Here is a 15,766-nt window from a genome sequence, read left to right as displayed (position 1 = left end):
AAATTTCACGTCAACAAATCTTTATTGTGGATGTAATCGATGACGTCAACTAATCGTTGCAGCCCTAATACCGAGTCCTGATCCAATCCTTTGCCTTAACTAATATTTTCCTGGATAATAGAGCTGCATTAAGAAAAAAAAAAAGTACCTTCCTTAATAGGTTTTTCTATTTTGTTGAAACAAAGTATATACTGTCATATGGCCCTTTCTTATTCCGCTATCGCAACAGTGACGTACCACCTTCCTTGTGTTAGCAGGTGAGTCTGTGATGCTGCACTGTGACAGCAGACCCTCGTGTACAGCAGCTGAAGTGTGTGTGAGAGAGAGAAGTAAAGTGTGCTCACGCTTGGTACCTCCATACCATCCACTGCTTTTTTTCATATTCCTTATGTTGTCATGTAAAATGACGTGGACGCGCTGCTTGTCTATTTCAAATGCATTCAGCATCTCCTCGGTTGCCTGTTTCAATGCTCTGCTGTATGAGACCAACAAAACTAGTGAGCATACCGGCACGTTTTAACTCTAAAGTACAATCAATGTAATGTAAATGTGGAATTCTAAAATTCCAGATGACAAAGAAAACCCTGATCTTCTACCACAGAGATGAGCTGGTTATCCACAGCAATGAATTCAATTAACTTCTCTGTAATATTTAATAGTACCAAATTTGTAGTATTAAGCAGCTCTTTTTTCACCCCCCTTGCAAAATGGTCATATTGCATATGTTACATGATTCTATTGGACTGCTTTTGCTTTCCAATTTAAAATATTTCCACACTGCAGACATGCCTGTCTGCATTCTGCCACAAATTGTGCTCAAAATTGCCCGTATAGGCCCCGAGAGAAAATAAATGTCAAAGATGTATCATCTTTATCGTGAAAATGATCAAGATCATTTTATCATCCAGCCCATTGTTTTCAACTGTTAACAATTGTACCTGCCAATTATAGATCTTTCTGCGAATGGTCCATGGCTCTTGGACAGCTCTTTTGATTATTCTTTTGACTCCTCAGTCAGAAATGTTGTAAGGACCACCTGGTTGTGTTAGTGGTGAAATTATGTTCTTTCCACTTCAGGATAATGGCCCAAATGGTGCTCACTAGAACATTCAGAAGTTTAGAAATACATCTATAACCAATGCCATCAGTATATTTTTTAAAAATAAGGTTGCAAAGGTCTTTGCTCAACAAAATGTTGACGCTTTCATCCGCTATATTCATATGTCTGGTGAGGGTCAGGTGTTTTCCTGCATTGAGGAACCTTTACAGCCCCCCCCCCAAAAAAAGGTTTTAGTCAGTGTCAAAAGTACAAGAAATTAATGAGTAGAACATAAACTTGAATATGACGCTGTTGACTTCAAGCAGTGAGCTTCTCTCTCATCTGCAGCTGCTTACACATAGTACAAAGCTGACACTTGACCACTTGCTTGGTGCGTGCAAAAAGACTCTGGGACAATTGGCCCTCTATTGTGATTCACTGATGCATTATTTTGTTTGTCAGTGATTTGCCGAGTATACTGGATGAAAATTGTAATGAGAAAACCATGATGAGGAGAATAGTGCAGTGCCTCATCTTTCATTAATACTCTTCATGCCCCCTACCAACAACAACCTGCTTCCAGTGTTTCCCACAGTATTTTCGGAGACTGTGGTGCTTGCGGGGAATAATGAACTGTGTCAGACACGCCGATCAGGTGGGACACCTGGAGAGCGTGGGTCAGGTTTTGCATTGCCATTTTCAAGGCGTCACATGCAAAAAAAAATCATTATTAGCGACAGTTCTACAAATATATGCCTGCATTTCAAAATGATAAGCGTTTATATTTTATATGAGCTCATTGATGCGTGCTTGCGCCCTCCCAGAACTCCCATTCCCCACGCTGGCTTACTTTCATTTTTAAAAACTGCGTCCGTCTAATTATCCTTCAGGTGCGGGACGGGTGTCGGTGACAGTCTATTGCAGGTCGGCTCAGGTGCAGAATGTAGTTTGTGCTACCGTTGGAAAATGGGTCGGGCGTGCAATTTTTGAGTCACATAAAAAGCACGCACTTTTGATAGCCCCAAATTGACAATTCCCATGCTATAAACAACTGCACCAGATCAATGCACAACCCCATGCATAAAACAGATTAATAAATCATCAGAGTCAGCCGCTCCATAATAAAAACATGTCTTACCGTCATGCAGTTATCCATGTCTACCTCTTCATCCTCCTCTTGCTCGTTTTGTTCCTCCTCTTGCTCATATTCCTCATTATCCTGTCTTTCTCGCTGGTGTGCTGGCTCAGCTGTGTCGCTAACATTACTCCTTGCAGTATTAGCGCTAGTGCTAGCTCAAGCTGCATTTGATTTTAAAAACAACTCAGTCAGTTTGCAGCATTTTTCACCTTCAGCCAACAGTGCTCTCTTACATTTCTCTTTTTCCACTCCTCCTTGTGTCTTTTGATGCCTCGATTCATTTTTTGTTAGCTTAAGCTCAGTCAACTTCCAATCTCCAACTTCCAACAAGCACGCAGACGCAGTCTACTCAATTCAGTCTTCAAATTCCCAGAAGGCATTGCTTCATTTTAACTGTTGCAAACAAATAATAAAATTTAAAAGTGCAGGCAGATTTGTTTTATTTCTAACCATGCATGTTTTTGAACATCTAAATAAGACATTTAGCTACAAAACAATGCAGACTGATCTAAAAAAATGTGAAGGTAGACTGTAGAGGATAACCATGACTGTGATACAGAGACTCATAGTGGTTTATAAATGTTGATTAGATTGCCAATGCTGATTAGTGCAAAGGAATTGAAGAAATCTGGTTGACAGTTAGTGTGATGTCTTTATTGACCATTGAAAGTGGGCTGAGAGATTTTATCTTGGGGCCACTTTCCGATTGGTCAACCGGCCCAAACGACCCACGAGAGCCGGCGGCCCCCCTGGCATCTGCCCAAATTCCAGGTTACCAGTTCGTCACTGCCCACCATCTGTCACCGTGTGTGTGTGTGTGTGTGCGCGCGAGTGGAGGAGCCTCCGCGTGCCGCCACAGTCTCGTCAATGTATGGGAAACGCTGTATTACTTAACATTGTTTTCACGTGAAAAAATTAATAAAACAACCAATTTTTGGGGTGTGGCGGCTTTTATTTTTTTCGTGGCGGTGTGCAAGAGTCAATTACTTGTAGGGGAAACCCTGACTTCACCTAAAGTAAAGCAACACCTTGGTGAATGCGCAGTCACATGAACACATCACACCTCTCTACATTTCAGTGCCTGCGCTGAATTAACTACTCTTATCACCATGGTAACCATCATCTCCAAAAAGACTTGGGCTCTCCTGTAGGGTTCCCTTAGAAACCCTTATTATAAAGTATTCTTTTATGTCAATTCATTCTCTTAAGTGTTTGGCCTTTCTGGCTTTATTGATAGTCCAGCTCAAAGACAGTGACAGGAAACAGGGTAAGAGAGGGGGAGTGACACGCAGCAAAGGGACCCAGGCCAGGAGTCGAACCCAGGTCTGCTGCGGAGCCTCGGCACATGGGGCGTGCACGCTACCAACTGAGCTAAGTCAATTCAAATTTTATCTTTAATTATTTAAAGACCTGCTTTAACAGCAACTGAAAGGTCCACTGTCAATCCAGGTTTGTTTCCATCGTTTCATTCTTCTATTGGTATGATAAAAGAAAATTCTGCAACAAAAGGTAAAAACACGACCTCTACCTAATTTTTCAAAAACAGTGTGTTCCATCTGAGTCTTTTGTTGTAATTTGCTGAGGAACTGGGGAGGTTGTGTGACGGACGCCTGCGGTGATACGGACAGCGACAGAGATGGTGAGTTTTGAGAGTTGAGAGATTTGTGACACATAGCATGTTTGGAGAGTATAGTTAGTATGAGCTGAGGAGCCCTGAGCCTGAGGCATTGCCTGCATTTAAATGTAAATAGTTACATACAACTTTGTACATTTCAAAAACTTATGCATAAATTTAGCAAAGAACAAAAATAATGAAACAAAACAAGGCAAGGTAAATAGTTTTTAAGGTGAACTATAGTAGTCAAAACAGCCAATTATATCCCTGATGTCCCGCCTTCAAACACAACCTCATTTGGCCATCCATGAAAAAACTACTTAACTTCCCACTTCTCTATAGGAATACATGCTTCCTACGGGCTATGCACTACCACAGGTAAAAACATGGTAAATATGCCAAAACACTCAGCCTACATGTTACTAACCAAGAGTTGCCCTGCCCCCATTCCGTTCCTTATATTTGTGTGTGTGTGCGTGTAAGAGAGGAGTCATTTCCATAGGTCACGGATCCTCCCGCCCAACATACCCTACCCCCATCCACCTCCATTATGGCCAGCCCTTTGTCCACACCAGATGTGCCTTCTTTGTGTGTGTGTGTGTGTGTGTGTGTGTGTGTGTGTGTGGGCAAATTGATTTCAAGACCTTAGAATTAAAGCATAGAATTAAAAGTGTGTGTGTGTGTGTGTGTGGTGGGCAAGGGGCGGCCCAGACTTAGACCTTCCCCTCCATACAAACACATAGCTGACTATCTGCCCTGCTGAATTGTTGGTGCTTGTGGGTCCAGCTCCAACCATAGTAGACACAACACACTGTCCTTGACACTGGACAAACTAGGGATTAATAGCCAGTTTTGGAAAGAGAGTTCAGAGGAAAAAGTAAAGCAACATGCCACACCAACAGTCCAATCTGCATTAACCTTAGAGTTTCAGAAAGGCAGAATATGACAGCAGTTCTACTTAAACTCACTACGATCAGCTTTTGTGGGGAATAGCAATGTGTAAACTCTGCAGGTCAACCAACTGCAGTAGACACAGGTTTTTAATCGCCTCAGCTTGGCTCTGAACTAAACATAAAACCCCATAAAACACGATAATTTCATCTTGCGAAATGATGACGCATTATCAACATCCAGTGGTGGCGTGTGAAAAAGGAAGGAATTTGGGATGTGCTCTATGAAGGACTTTTATTACTGGACACAGTGTTGGAGGACACTGGTGTTTTGAAGCTGAAAAATGTTCTACTTCCACGCTATGAAAATACCTGGCTCGGTGACCGAGCTGGCTTACTTCTGGTTTAGCGCTCAGCTAGCTTGAAGGGGGATACAATAATTTAATCCTGCAGCTCTTCTGGACGTTCTAAATGTTACTGGACCGCTTGGCACAAATTATGAACGTCAAACAAGTCATTTTTACAGATGCTTCTTTCACAATGGGTCTACTGTTGTTTTCTCTTCTGTTACAACTGTTCCAGCACAATCGTGACATAAAACATAATGCTTCAGCTAAATATCACGGATGCGCAGCCTTTCCTGTGGGAAATGGGAATGGGTCAATAGCCAATTTTTAGTAGGTTGACCCACGTTAAAAAAACCTGTACCCACTAATTATATAGACATAGAAAGCAGTTCCCTTGATGTGTGTGCCCATTGATTTTCAAATAAGATCAAGTAATCACTGATGCAAAAATTCTGTGCTGAAAACAGAAACTGGTTTTTGCACATTGGTCACAGCTGTTTTTACTGTGTTGCATTTGGAGAACATTGGGCTTTCATTAACTGCAACTCTTCCTAATGAAACATTGTGTGTGCACTGCAACTGGCCGGTTTAATAACAAAAGATGAAGCAACACTGAGACAGCTTTTGTTACAACAAAACAAAGAGGAAGGTATGGATAGCCATACAGACCGACAACGGAAGGGGAGGAGCAGGCAGTACATCTGTCCAAGCTGCTGCTCTTATAAATATGCAGCAGCTTGATCTAAAGGTTAGACAGCCTGCACCCTGGCAGCTGCTCTAATCCAGACACTGTGAGCGCCCACACACACTCATTTACAATAGACAGTGTTCAAGGTAGAGCCCTTCATCTCACAGTTCAACAAAGTCTTCATCATGTTCTGAATGTCCTCCTGTCTTCAATATTCCCTAACACAGAAGACTACACTGCATGTCTCATCTTAATTTCTTCATCTGCCAGCTACAAAGAGCAAGACTGTTTCAATGAGGCCCTGCTTCAGTGCAAGCCTAATCCACTCTAGCAGACAGGACAGTCCAACTCATCATTTCGGCACAACAAAGATGAGGGTTTGGTCTACACCCATGTATGGTCCACATGGACAGAGTACGATTAGTGTGAAATTTGCTGCCCAAAACCACAAAATTATAGGCTACACATCTGAAAAACGCACTCAGAGAATTTGGGTTTATTCAAATGATGCAACTGGACATTCTCCCCACAATTCCCATTTCAGCTGGACAGTCCCAACAGCACAGCACTTTAAGACAAAGCCTACGTCACTTCCGAGCAGGCGTGTTCAGACATGCATAGAGAGAAACCCTCCTGAGCAACACAGGGATGGTGGAAGAGGCGGGGGTGGAAATTAATGGAGGCCAGTGAGGGGAGAGCCGTTTGAAGCAGCTGACTCACCGCTCAGACTCAACTGGCTGACTGTCTGGTTGGTTGCTCTGGAGCCTGGCCCCCACATCCTACATTCACAACACGCCTGGTGATTACAGGCTGCTATACTACACCACCAGCTCTACATCCAAAAAACTCCTCTGATTATAAAGTGTTTCTTCTTCATTTTTACTGTCCTACAAACTCTATTGTACATCCAATGTCATGCATGAAAACAGGTCGGGGCGAAAAAGGTGAGAAGGATACGACCCCACTCGGGGGGGGCTTCAGGGGCATGGTCCCCAGAAAGAAAATACTGAATATTTCATATTTAAAAGCATCAATCTGATGCATTTTAAGAGAAGAATCAAGCAGAAATTACAAGACAGTAGGAATGTATAATAAAGTATGTATCTATATATGGTCACATTATGCTATATAAGACATGAGACTGACAATTTCTCTCATGACATGCGCAACAGCACAACTTCAATAGCGCAATCTGCCACAGAATGGGAAAAGCAAGCCCTTCAAGAATGTGTTTTGACAAGATGAATATGGGTTTTGAAAAAGTTGCTGTCTCTCTGCTTGGAAGAAAGGTGCTGGCTACAGTGTGATGATGCTATGACCTACACCTTCTTCTTGTGCACTTCTGTTTGACATTGTGCCGACATTGCATGGCTGCCTTTGTTTGCATAGTTAATAGCAGTTTTTTATGCTGGGCAGCAAGCCGCCAATTCAGCAGTCCTTTTTGCGGCTAGGTCTGCGGATTTAGACAGAGAGCGGTAAATTAGAGGTCTGTTCTGGTCCATCAATTTGCCTCCTCGGAGGGTATGCCTCGGAGGCTATCTATATCTGAGACATAGTGTCAGCTATTGCGTGAGATTGGTGGAGGTGTCGATGATGTGCACTGTCATCTGCGGACGTCAAGATGAGCAACTGGACATCGGCTGAGATCCAGGAGATGCAGCGTCTCCTAAGTCTCTGTTGCTGTGTGGTTGTGTCCACTTGTTATTGTAGCGGCAAGCTAAGAATGATCGCTACTTTCAAATTAAAAGCCCCCTGCTAAGAACCCAGTTCTATACTCAAATGGGGTGCAATGTAAAGCTCTTACGTTCTGCCTCCAGTCAGTCCCCTCACCTCGGCATCATCACCACGTCTTGACAATGAGTTGTAGATATTTTAGAGAAGTTGTTTTTTTTTCGGATTCAATGCTCCCTTCAAAGTTCACTGAGTTGGCCAACAAAAACACGTTATAGCTTCACCACTTTATTGCACTTAAATTTAATTGGAAAAAATAGATAACCCCTCAGTTCCACCACATACATGTTCGGTCCACCTCTGTTCCATCATGGCTCTGCCACAGCAGCAGAGCAGATACACAAGACTTCTATTTTGGCAAATGCCAGAACGCAACACAGCAATTAAGCCAAATTTAGCACAGAATAGACAAGAAGTCCGGCACAGTAGTGCTGCGCCACCCCGGACTCAAAATGCAGCTGGTGGGGATTGCTGGACGACAGGTGATAGCGCAGAACTGTACCAGAGTTGGAACGCAGCGAGCATGCATCTAGTGGAATCTTTGGGTTAGAGATGTTACAGAATGTAGCCAATCTGGATGTGTACAGACAACCCAGCATAATTCGCCACACGTGAAAGGCTGATTTTCTACATTAAAACACTATCTCCAAGTTTAGTTTGGTGCAAGTGTCACTATACACTTGAAGCAGAAGGTATTTAACATCAATAATTCACATAAACTGAGCTGACCTACCCTTTAATAATTAAGTTTGTAAACAGCATAAAGTAACGTAGGATGTGGAGCTAAAGGCCCTTTCAGATACATGACAATTTATTAACAGTTGTAGTTTCTTGGTGTTTTTCTGTGTTCACAATACAGAGTGACAACATGTCTGCTAAAGGCTGCAAAGCTTTATTTTTCTTTGCTATACACTGACACTGTCAGATTGTGGTTTTCCTCTGGCAGAAGAAAACAAAAAACAGAGGGTGAAAACAAGGCAAACTAGAGTGAAAGGTTTATTCTACTAGGCTGTAAAAGGCAGTCCAAGAGTTGACTCCCTCACAACCACTTCCACAACCGATTCAACCTGGGCCAGATCATTGGAAGAATTCAGATAAGCAGCAACATTTCCGGCAGAAACCTGGTAAAAGCAAGTCATGTTTAGCTTTAACCTCAAAGTCAATCTTGAGATGGACAAACTGTAAATGTATTAGTGAGACATTACACTGTACTGAGTATCTTATCAGAGCATTTGGAGTAATAATGTGGTAACAAAGTGGGACAACACAAAACACTGAGCATGTGTCTGATAAAAGACCTACTGGTCAGCTGTGGAATTCAGCTCATTTAGAGTTGGCTTATAAGTTTCCTTTAATCTTTATTTGGACTTTGAATTAAGGATAGACTGATTATGAGGTCCAATATCCAACATTTTCCCCCATCACTGTCAGTGTATTTTGTGTACAATTGCTGATAAAATCATTTTCAAAAAGCTACTTTGTTGCTACTGATGCAGCATATGTTAGGGTTAGGGTTAGGTCTGTCTGTAGTATCCACTCTGGGTTCTCACTCAATGTCCTGCCCACAACACCATGTGATTTATGCCATGAGTAATAGCCTGGAAACTAAATGTATCAAATAAAAGTGATGTGTAAAGTCAGAGAAAATATAAATACTACTTCACAAATTGTTCCTCAGTACAAACCATGAGTAAATTTGACTTACACAGTCCATAACTGTTTTTGTCTCCAAGATTTTTACTGATCAGTCTTTGTGATTACTCATGATCATATTGGCCCTGAAAAGGGCCTATCACTTGGTCCCTACTTTCAATATAATTATTTCTAATAGTTCTTCCATTCACGCAACAGCATCCATGATCAATTAAATAAGGGACAATATGCACTCGCTCTAGACCTCCCATCTATTAACATCACACACACACACGTAAGTGCAACTTGTTGGTGTTGCCATGTGGTACTATGATAGCTTTGACAGACTACATAATTATCAACAAGCGTCCTTCACACGTGGCAAACCTGCTGTTGTGAAAACAGAACAAGACAATAGTTCAGCTGAAGTCATCGTATTTAGACTTGAGCTTGTTTTATTGCTTTTTTATTTGGCCTCTGAATTCAATGATGTTGGATAGAAGACTGCACCTTTAAACCCCTTGCATGGCTGTCACAGCGAGCCGTCAACCTTAAAACTTAGGTTCCATTATTCTGCTTTAACTGTATCAGTCAGATCTCAATCCCATACCAAGACATTCCGTTAATGCAGACAGCCATCAATAACCTGAAAACTGAAGTGCAGTGGTAGGCAATGAGGTCTCATAGGTCAGTCCTGCAACTACTTAACTGTTGATGTTGAGCACTTTACAAAATACAGCCACTTTACTGAAACAGATTCATATATCTACATATTGACATTAAGTGCGAGGCTCCATATTTCTCTCCAGGAAGAAAATAGATCAATATGATGTGTTGTGGCTTGGTAAAGGAGGCTGGGTCAGAGGCTTTATGTTGAAGATGCCGGTCCTCCATCTGACACAAAGCCAAGTCAGGAAAGGAAGAGCTTCACCAGTTGCTGCCTGACCTCTGTGTTAGTTTCACTCTGACACAAGAACAACAATACATCACTTTACTGTGGAGCAAACTAGGAGTCTGGAGGTATCTCTAACCCTGCGATTCCACCATATACATGTCCGCTGCATTACAGCTCCACCACGGCAGCAGAGCACTGTAGTCTATGTGTTAGCTTCCACCATGCGCCCATGTACAGAGGCTATGTCCTGGCCACAGCGGCCCAGGGTTTGAATCCCAGTATAAGCAGTAGAGCTTGTGATTTCCTGGCCTTCCCATGAAGGGGAACAGAGTGGGGGGCCATTCATTAACGCATTGGTGCCTTTGAATTTGATGGCCACTGGCAATGCTACAACCTCTCAATTTAGTCATGGTTCCTTGGGCCGGTACAACGGGCGTTCAGGGTGAACCGCATGCCTGCCATTCCACTGCTGCTAGTAGTGACAGCAGCAGCACACAGCACCCAGAAAAACAGCACTACCCAAACATTTCATAGAAATGTGAAACAGACACAAAAGGCCCGCACAAAAGGGGGGGGGGGGTGTTTGCAGATGACATGCAGATGAAAGTCAGAGCAAAGTATCGACTGTAAATAAACCACAACACTTCTGGTGAAGCCTTAAAAAAAGTGGAAGAGGAGCCCCCTCATTGGCTTCGATGAAAGATCCCATGATTATTGCCATGCTACAAATATTCCTTGCTGATATATTTTTCTGGTCTCAACTACATTGGGCCTATAGAACCCTTTAACCCTTTTACCCTTTGCATATGCATCATCAATTTGAAAAATACTTTCAGAGGATGATCGCTTAGATGAGATCCCTGGAGCTTTCAATCAATTTACTCCATCAATTCAAAGTTTCGGACTGAAACATTAAATTGAGGGCTTCAATTCCTCAAACTAGTTGCAGCCTGCTTTGACTGGCAGTAGACATGGAGAAATTAAAAATAAAGTGTGCAGCTGAAAATTGTTTAATTTCTGAGAATGGAGTTCATTGATCTGGTGTATCTTTAGAATTCACAATAGGATTTAAACTCTATATGAGTCAATTTAGGTTTATTTCACTTGTCTATCATTACCTCCAACAAGGAGGAGGAGGTTTTTACCATGTCCATTTGTTGGTTGGTTTGTCAGCAGGATTACACAAAAACTACAGAATGGAATTCCATGAAACTTGGATGGAGGATGGAACTGGGCCAAGAACAGAACTTGCAGACCTGGATGAAGGGGCAGATTCAGGTTTACATTCTGACATTTTAAATTATTTTACTTAATTTTCAAAAACTGATTATTCCTCCCCAACACAATTTCAGCTACATTGTTTTGCTGATCTTGTGGTTGGCTCTTACAGATCAGGTGATCTTAAATTATGGTTAAGCACTTATGGGTGGTTTAATATTTACAGTATTAAAGTTTGATGGCCGATTAGGCATTTCTGGTTTACGATTACAGAACTGATGGCACTCAATGGCACTCCTCCAAACATGACAGAGAAGGATCAGAAATGTGGATAGTACATTTTGCATTCCACAGAATCCTGGTTTCTATTATAGTAGGGCTGCAACATTTTTTTTTTAAATCAACAACACATTTACTCCAGACTGTCATTTGACTTTTTTTTAACCTACCAACACCAGTGGGGAATGATTGCACATGTAGCACTCTAAATAAGGGGCAGCACATCTGACTGAGTGCACAAGTTGTGGACATGAGTGAGAAAGCTCTCAAGTCAAGCAAATTAACTGAAATCTCAGTGAGTAATAAATGTTGTGAAACATTCTTTGGCATTACAGAAGTGTTCCAATGAAGCAGTTTGTTGCAGTTTCAGCACTTACACTGTGTCATTTCCTGTTAATTTCTTGTGTTCAAACTGCCAAAACAATGTAACTTCCCTAATTCTTAGCAGAGCTGCAGCATACAACTAAATGATTAGTTTCTTCTTAAATGTAATTTTTTTTTCTCCCTTCTGGTTTCTCTATTCCTCTATGGCTGAAAACAAAATATTAGAGGATGTCATCTTGAACCATAGGAAACACTGTTGGGGATCTTTCACCATTTCATTTGCTGAACAACCTATATTATTTATAAAGTGTGCAGATACATCGAAAATCAAGATAGCTAGTTGGAATTCTAGAGCACACTGTATACTTTTCACCACGATGTGCGATAAACTGCAGGAAATACCTCTCTAGATTTTAAGTAATTTCATTACCAGAAGCAACTCTGGGTCAAAAGAAGCCGAGATAACATCCAAAACTGATTCTCTATATTCTCTATAAGCCATTGATTTGGAGTCTACCTTGACAGTTGCTTGCAATGACTGACTGTGCACTCTACTGCTGCTCCAGCTAAATGTGTCCCGTTAACTTAATATGCCTATAGGGGACATGGGGCGATGCACAAGACTCAGAGCAGACAAATGGAACTGGGGGGTGGGAGAGCGTGAGGACAGAGCCTATTAGGCAGGAGGATGACTCGGGCTGCGAGGAGGAGAAGAGTAATAGTGACACCACCTAATTCAGCGCACTGCCAGCACTCAGATATGTGCGGATGCTTTTGTATGTTGTACACTGCTGTATCTGAATGTTGCTAAAGCAAGAGTGTGCGAGCTGCAGGGGTGTGGTCCTGAACACTGAACAAAAACATGATATGGAAAGGTGTGAATGGAGGTGTTTTGTGGTTAAATCACATCTACCCTTTTCAGATTATATATCACATATAGCCTTGTTATTCATTCTAGTCGCATAAAAGCTGAAATGTACATGGGTGCACTGATTTTTTTTTTCTTATCTGTGGGTAAGATCATCTGCATCTATAATATTGGCTGCTTTTCTGATGGAAATGATGCAGCTCAGGCCATGGACCCACGCTATGACAATCCTATTGCTGGACAAAGAAAACGGAATTCCCACCCTTCTAGTGTGTCCGTTGAGCCAACATATCAATTTAATAACCAGCCCGCATCTAAGGCAGTGATAGGGTATTTGAGGACACAATCCTGCTTTTGGCATGCCTAGGTTCTGATGAGATTTTCATGTATGCTGTTTGAAAAGCATGCTCCTGCACTCATGGTGAGGCTCTCTCTCCACACAAAGGAATGTCACACAAAGGAAACGCCTGAGACTGCGAGTCAATAGGAAAACAAACACTATCAGCTGTTTGGATGAGAGAAGCCTTCCCCTTTTGCAATATGCTGACCGCGGAAACAAAGAAAAAACACATTTCCGCTGCAAAATAAAAATAAAAATCTCAGCACAGAGAGGGCGGGCATGAATGGTAGCTGCGACGTTGAGTGCTGTATCGGTGCCATTCTCTAATGAGGAGCAATAAATGCCGAATCCAATTCACAAATCTTGTGGGAAAATTCAATGCTGCTTATCGGCGACCATAAACCCCTCCATTACACATGCCACAAGACTCTGCAGCAGATTCCCGTTTATTTGGCATGAATGAAAGACGCCGAACAGGTCTGCTTTAAACATTTCAACTGCAGCCCTCCACCTCTGCAACAGCACGCAGTGAGCTGAAGTATGACTGCAAAGCGATATTCAAAGTCGAGTCTGAAAGGAGTCCGGTGAAGCCGAGTGCGTTAGTAATGTTTTACTGAGAGGAAGAAGAAGTAACGTTAAGGCTACCGAAGAAATGTATCTCATCGCTTAACAGCAGGCTGTTTAACCGTCGAGTCTACGGTGAAAATTCCTTTGCTGTTTGCTGATCGAAAAAAAAACAAAAAAACAATATGATAACTAATCACATGAAAAAAAATGACACTCCCTGACACAAACCCGTCGTTTAGGTATAGCTTAACACGAAAACGAAAAATGTCGAAACTCTGTCATAGTTATAACACTGTTATAGGCAGTAGCTAAGAGCTAGCAGGCTACCACGAAGGTGAAGAGAAGAAGTCTGTGTCAGAAAGCTAATGGTGCTAAATGGGAAAGTTAAAACATCAGTTAATACTCTATGCAACTAATTAACTTAATAACTAATTAGACAGCAGGGCAGACGGGATGAATATTCGTTTAACAAACTATAAAAATATTAGCAAGCAACAGAGAAGTCATGAATGTCAGTTAGTTGCCCGTTTTACTTAAAGGGTCCAACATCTCCCCAAAACATTTCTGAGCAAAGACGCCATTGTCATCGCATCTGGGATAAGATAATAGTGCGAGAGGTTCAAACATGAAGTCAAACTGTACAGTTCCGAAAGATAACGGTCACCTGAAACACAGCACAACCACTCAGCCCCAAGACAACACAAACTTGTGCAGTTCAACTAACGCTACGTGCCCCAAAAAAACTGCGAGGGGACATGCTCAAAGCACAAGGTAAATGAACAACCAGTGCCCGATTAAAAGCAAACATCCTCATAGTGATGCTGCCAACTTTGTATTTGCGATACTGAGGACTGTTTCCACAGACACACTCCACTGCTCTTTGTTAAGACAGCAGAATCCAAAAGCTGTGACCGAACCTGGCCGAGGAGAGGCAAGCTTGGATCCTGAGCTATAGACGTTGCCTCTTGCAAGCCCAACGTGACTTTTAGCTGCCTGCTTCTTTTTTCCCAGACAATAAACATTCCTCAGACAGGCAGCAGAAGGCTGGCCACCGACCCTGCGCCATCTTAGTTAGGCACACTCTGCTTCTTCGGGCTTCTTGAACAAAGAGCTTTTCAAGCGAAACTGGCCGGATACGAGGGTTTAACTTTCGAGGAAAACGGAAAATAGTCAATTTAAGGACACTTACCGGTATTTTCTTGTATCCTTGTCCAGAACAAGAGGACGAGCAGAAGGCATGGTATTGCATCCATCGTGACTACGGACCAGACTGGCTGCCGACTGCTAACTTCTCCTGGTGCTAAGAAAGGGACACCCGGATTGGCTAATAGATCCGCAAGTCCCGCCTCTCCAGCGCTTGCTATGGGGAAAGGCAATGTTGATTGGTGAAAAGACCTGCCACACCCCGCCCCACTCGAACAACTCCACCGCTGCCGTAAACAAACACTGTTGCTATAATGACAAATTATACATTTATCAGTTTACAGTCATATAACTTCTATAATGACAGAATATTTTTGATGAACAACTACTAGTGGGTCAAGTATAATCCACTGAAAAACAACCTTATAAACAAAGCTAATAACTCAGTGCAATACAATTTTCATAATTTTAACTATTTCAGTGAGACATTTACTGCATATCAGCCTGAACACAATAGGAAATTTCAGTGTAGTCAATGTTAAAGGTGTATGTGATGATCCTATAGCTCTTTCATGCAGCCAAGATTTAGATAGAACTGTCCACAGACTCTGCGTGAGGGGAAAACTCTTTTGTGCCAGATAAAAACAGGCAGAGAGGAAGATGACACTCATGTGATTTGGACAGACAGAAAGAATGTGTCACCATGGCCCTGTCTGAGGGAACATATAACAAAAATAACATCAGCAAACACAGATAATATTCTTACTGCTGCCACTCTTCCCAGATAAGATAACCTCAATGACATGCTGTGGCTACAGCTGTGTGCATCACCCATATGTCAGGCTTTCACACATTCAGACATGCACACATGCACACACAAAGACAGATGCCTTGCACAATAAGTCTGCCTTACACACATGCACACACACACTTGACCTGCCCCCCCCCCCCCTTAATGTACGCACATATACACACACATACACACACACCCTCCCTAGTCCCTGAAGAGTGTGACAGAGATTGATGATGGCCTATTATTTGATTCCCAACTG

At 42.2% G+C, this 15,766-nt stretch overlaps 1 protein-coding gene across 1 annotated transcript in view; it reads right to left on the bottom strand.

Moving 5' to 3' along the window:
• The window catches only part of tgfbr1b (transforming growth factor, beta receptor 1 b), a 57,570-nt gene extending 42,668 nt beyond the window's left edge, over positions 1–14,902 (bottom strand). The window contains exon 1 of the mRNA XM_037079558.1: positions 14,761–14,902. Within this exon, the coding sequence (XP_036935453.1) occupies positions 14,761–14,824 (64 nt within the window). The 5' untranslated portion in view covers positions 14,825–14,902. The remainder of the gene's footprint in view (positions 1–14,760) is intronic.
• Positions 14,903–15,766: the final 864 nt, after the last annotated feature.

Source organism: Acanthopagrus latus, chromosome 19 (assembly GCF_904848185.1).
Source record: "Acanthopagrus latus isolate v.2019 chromosome 19, fAcaLat1.1, whole genome shotgun sequence".
Lineage (NCBI taxonomy): Eukaryota > Metazoa > Chordata > Actinopteri > Spariformes > Sparidae > Acanthopagrus > Acanthopagrus latus.
This window is presented reverse-complemented; position numbering and strand designations above follow the sequence as displayed.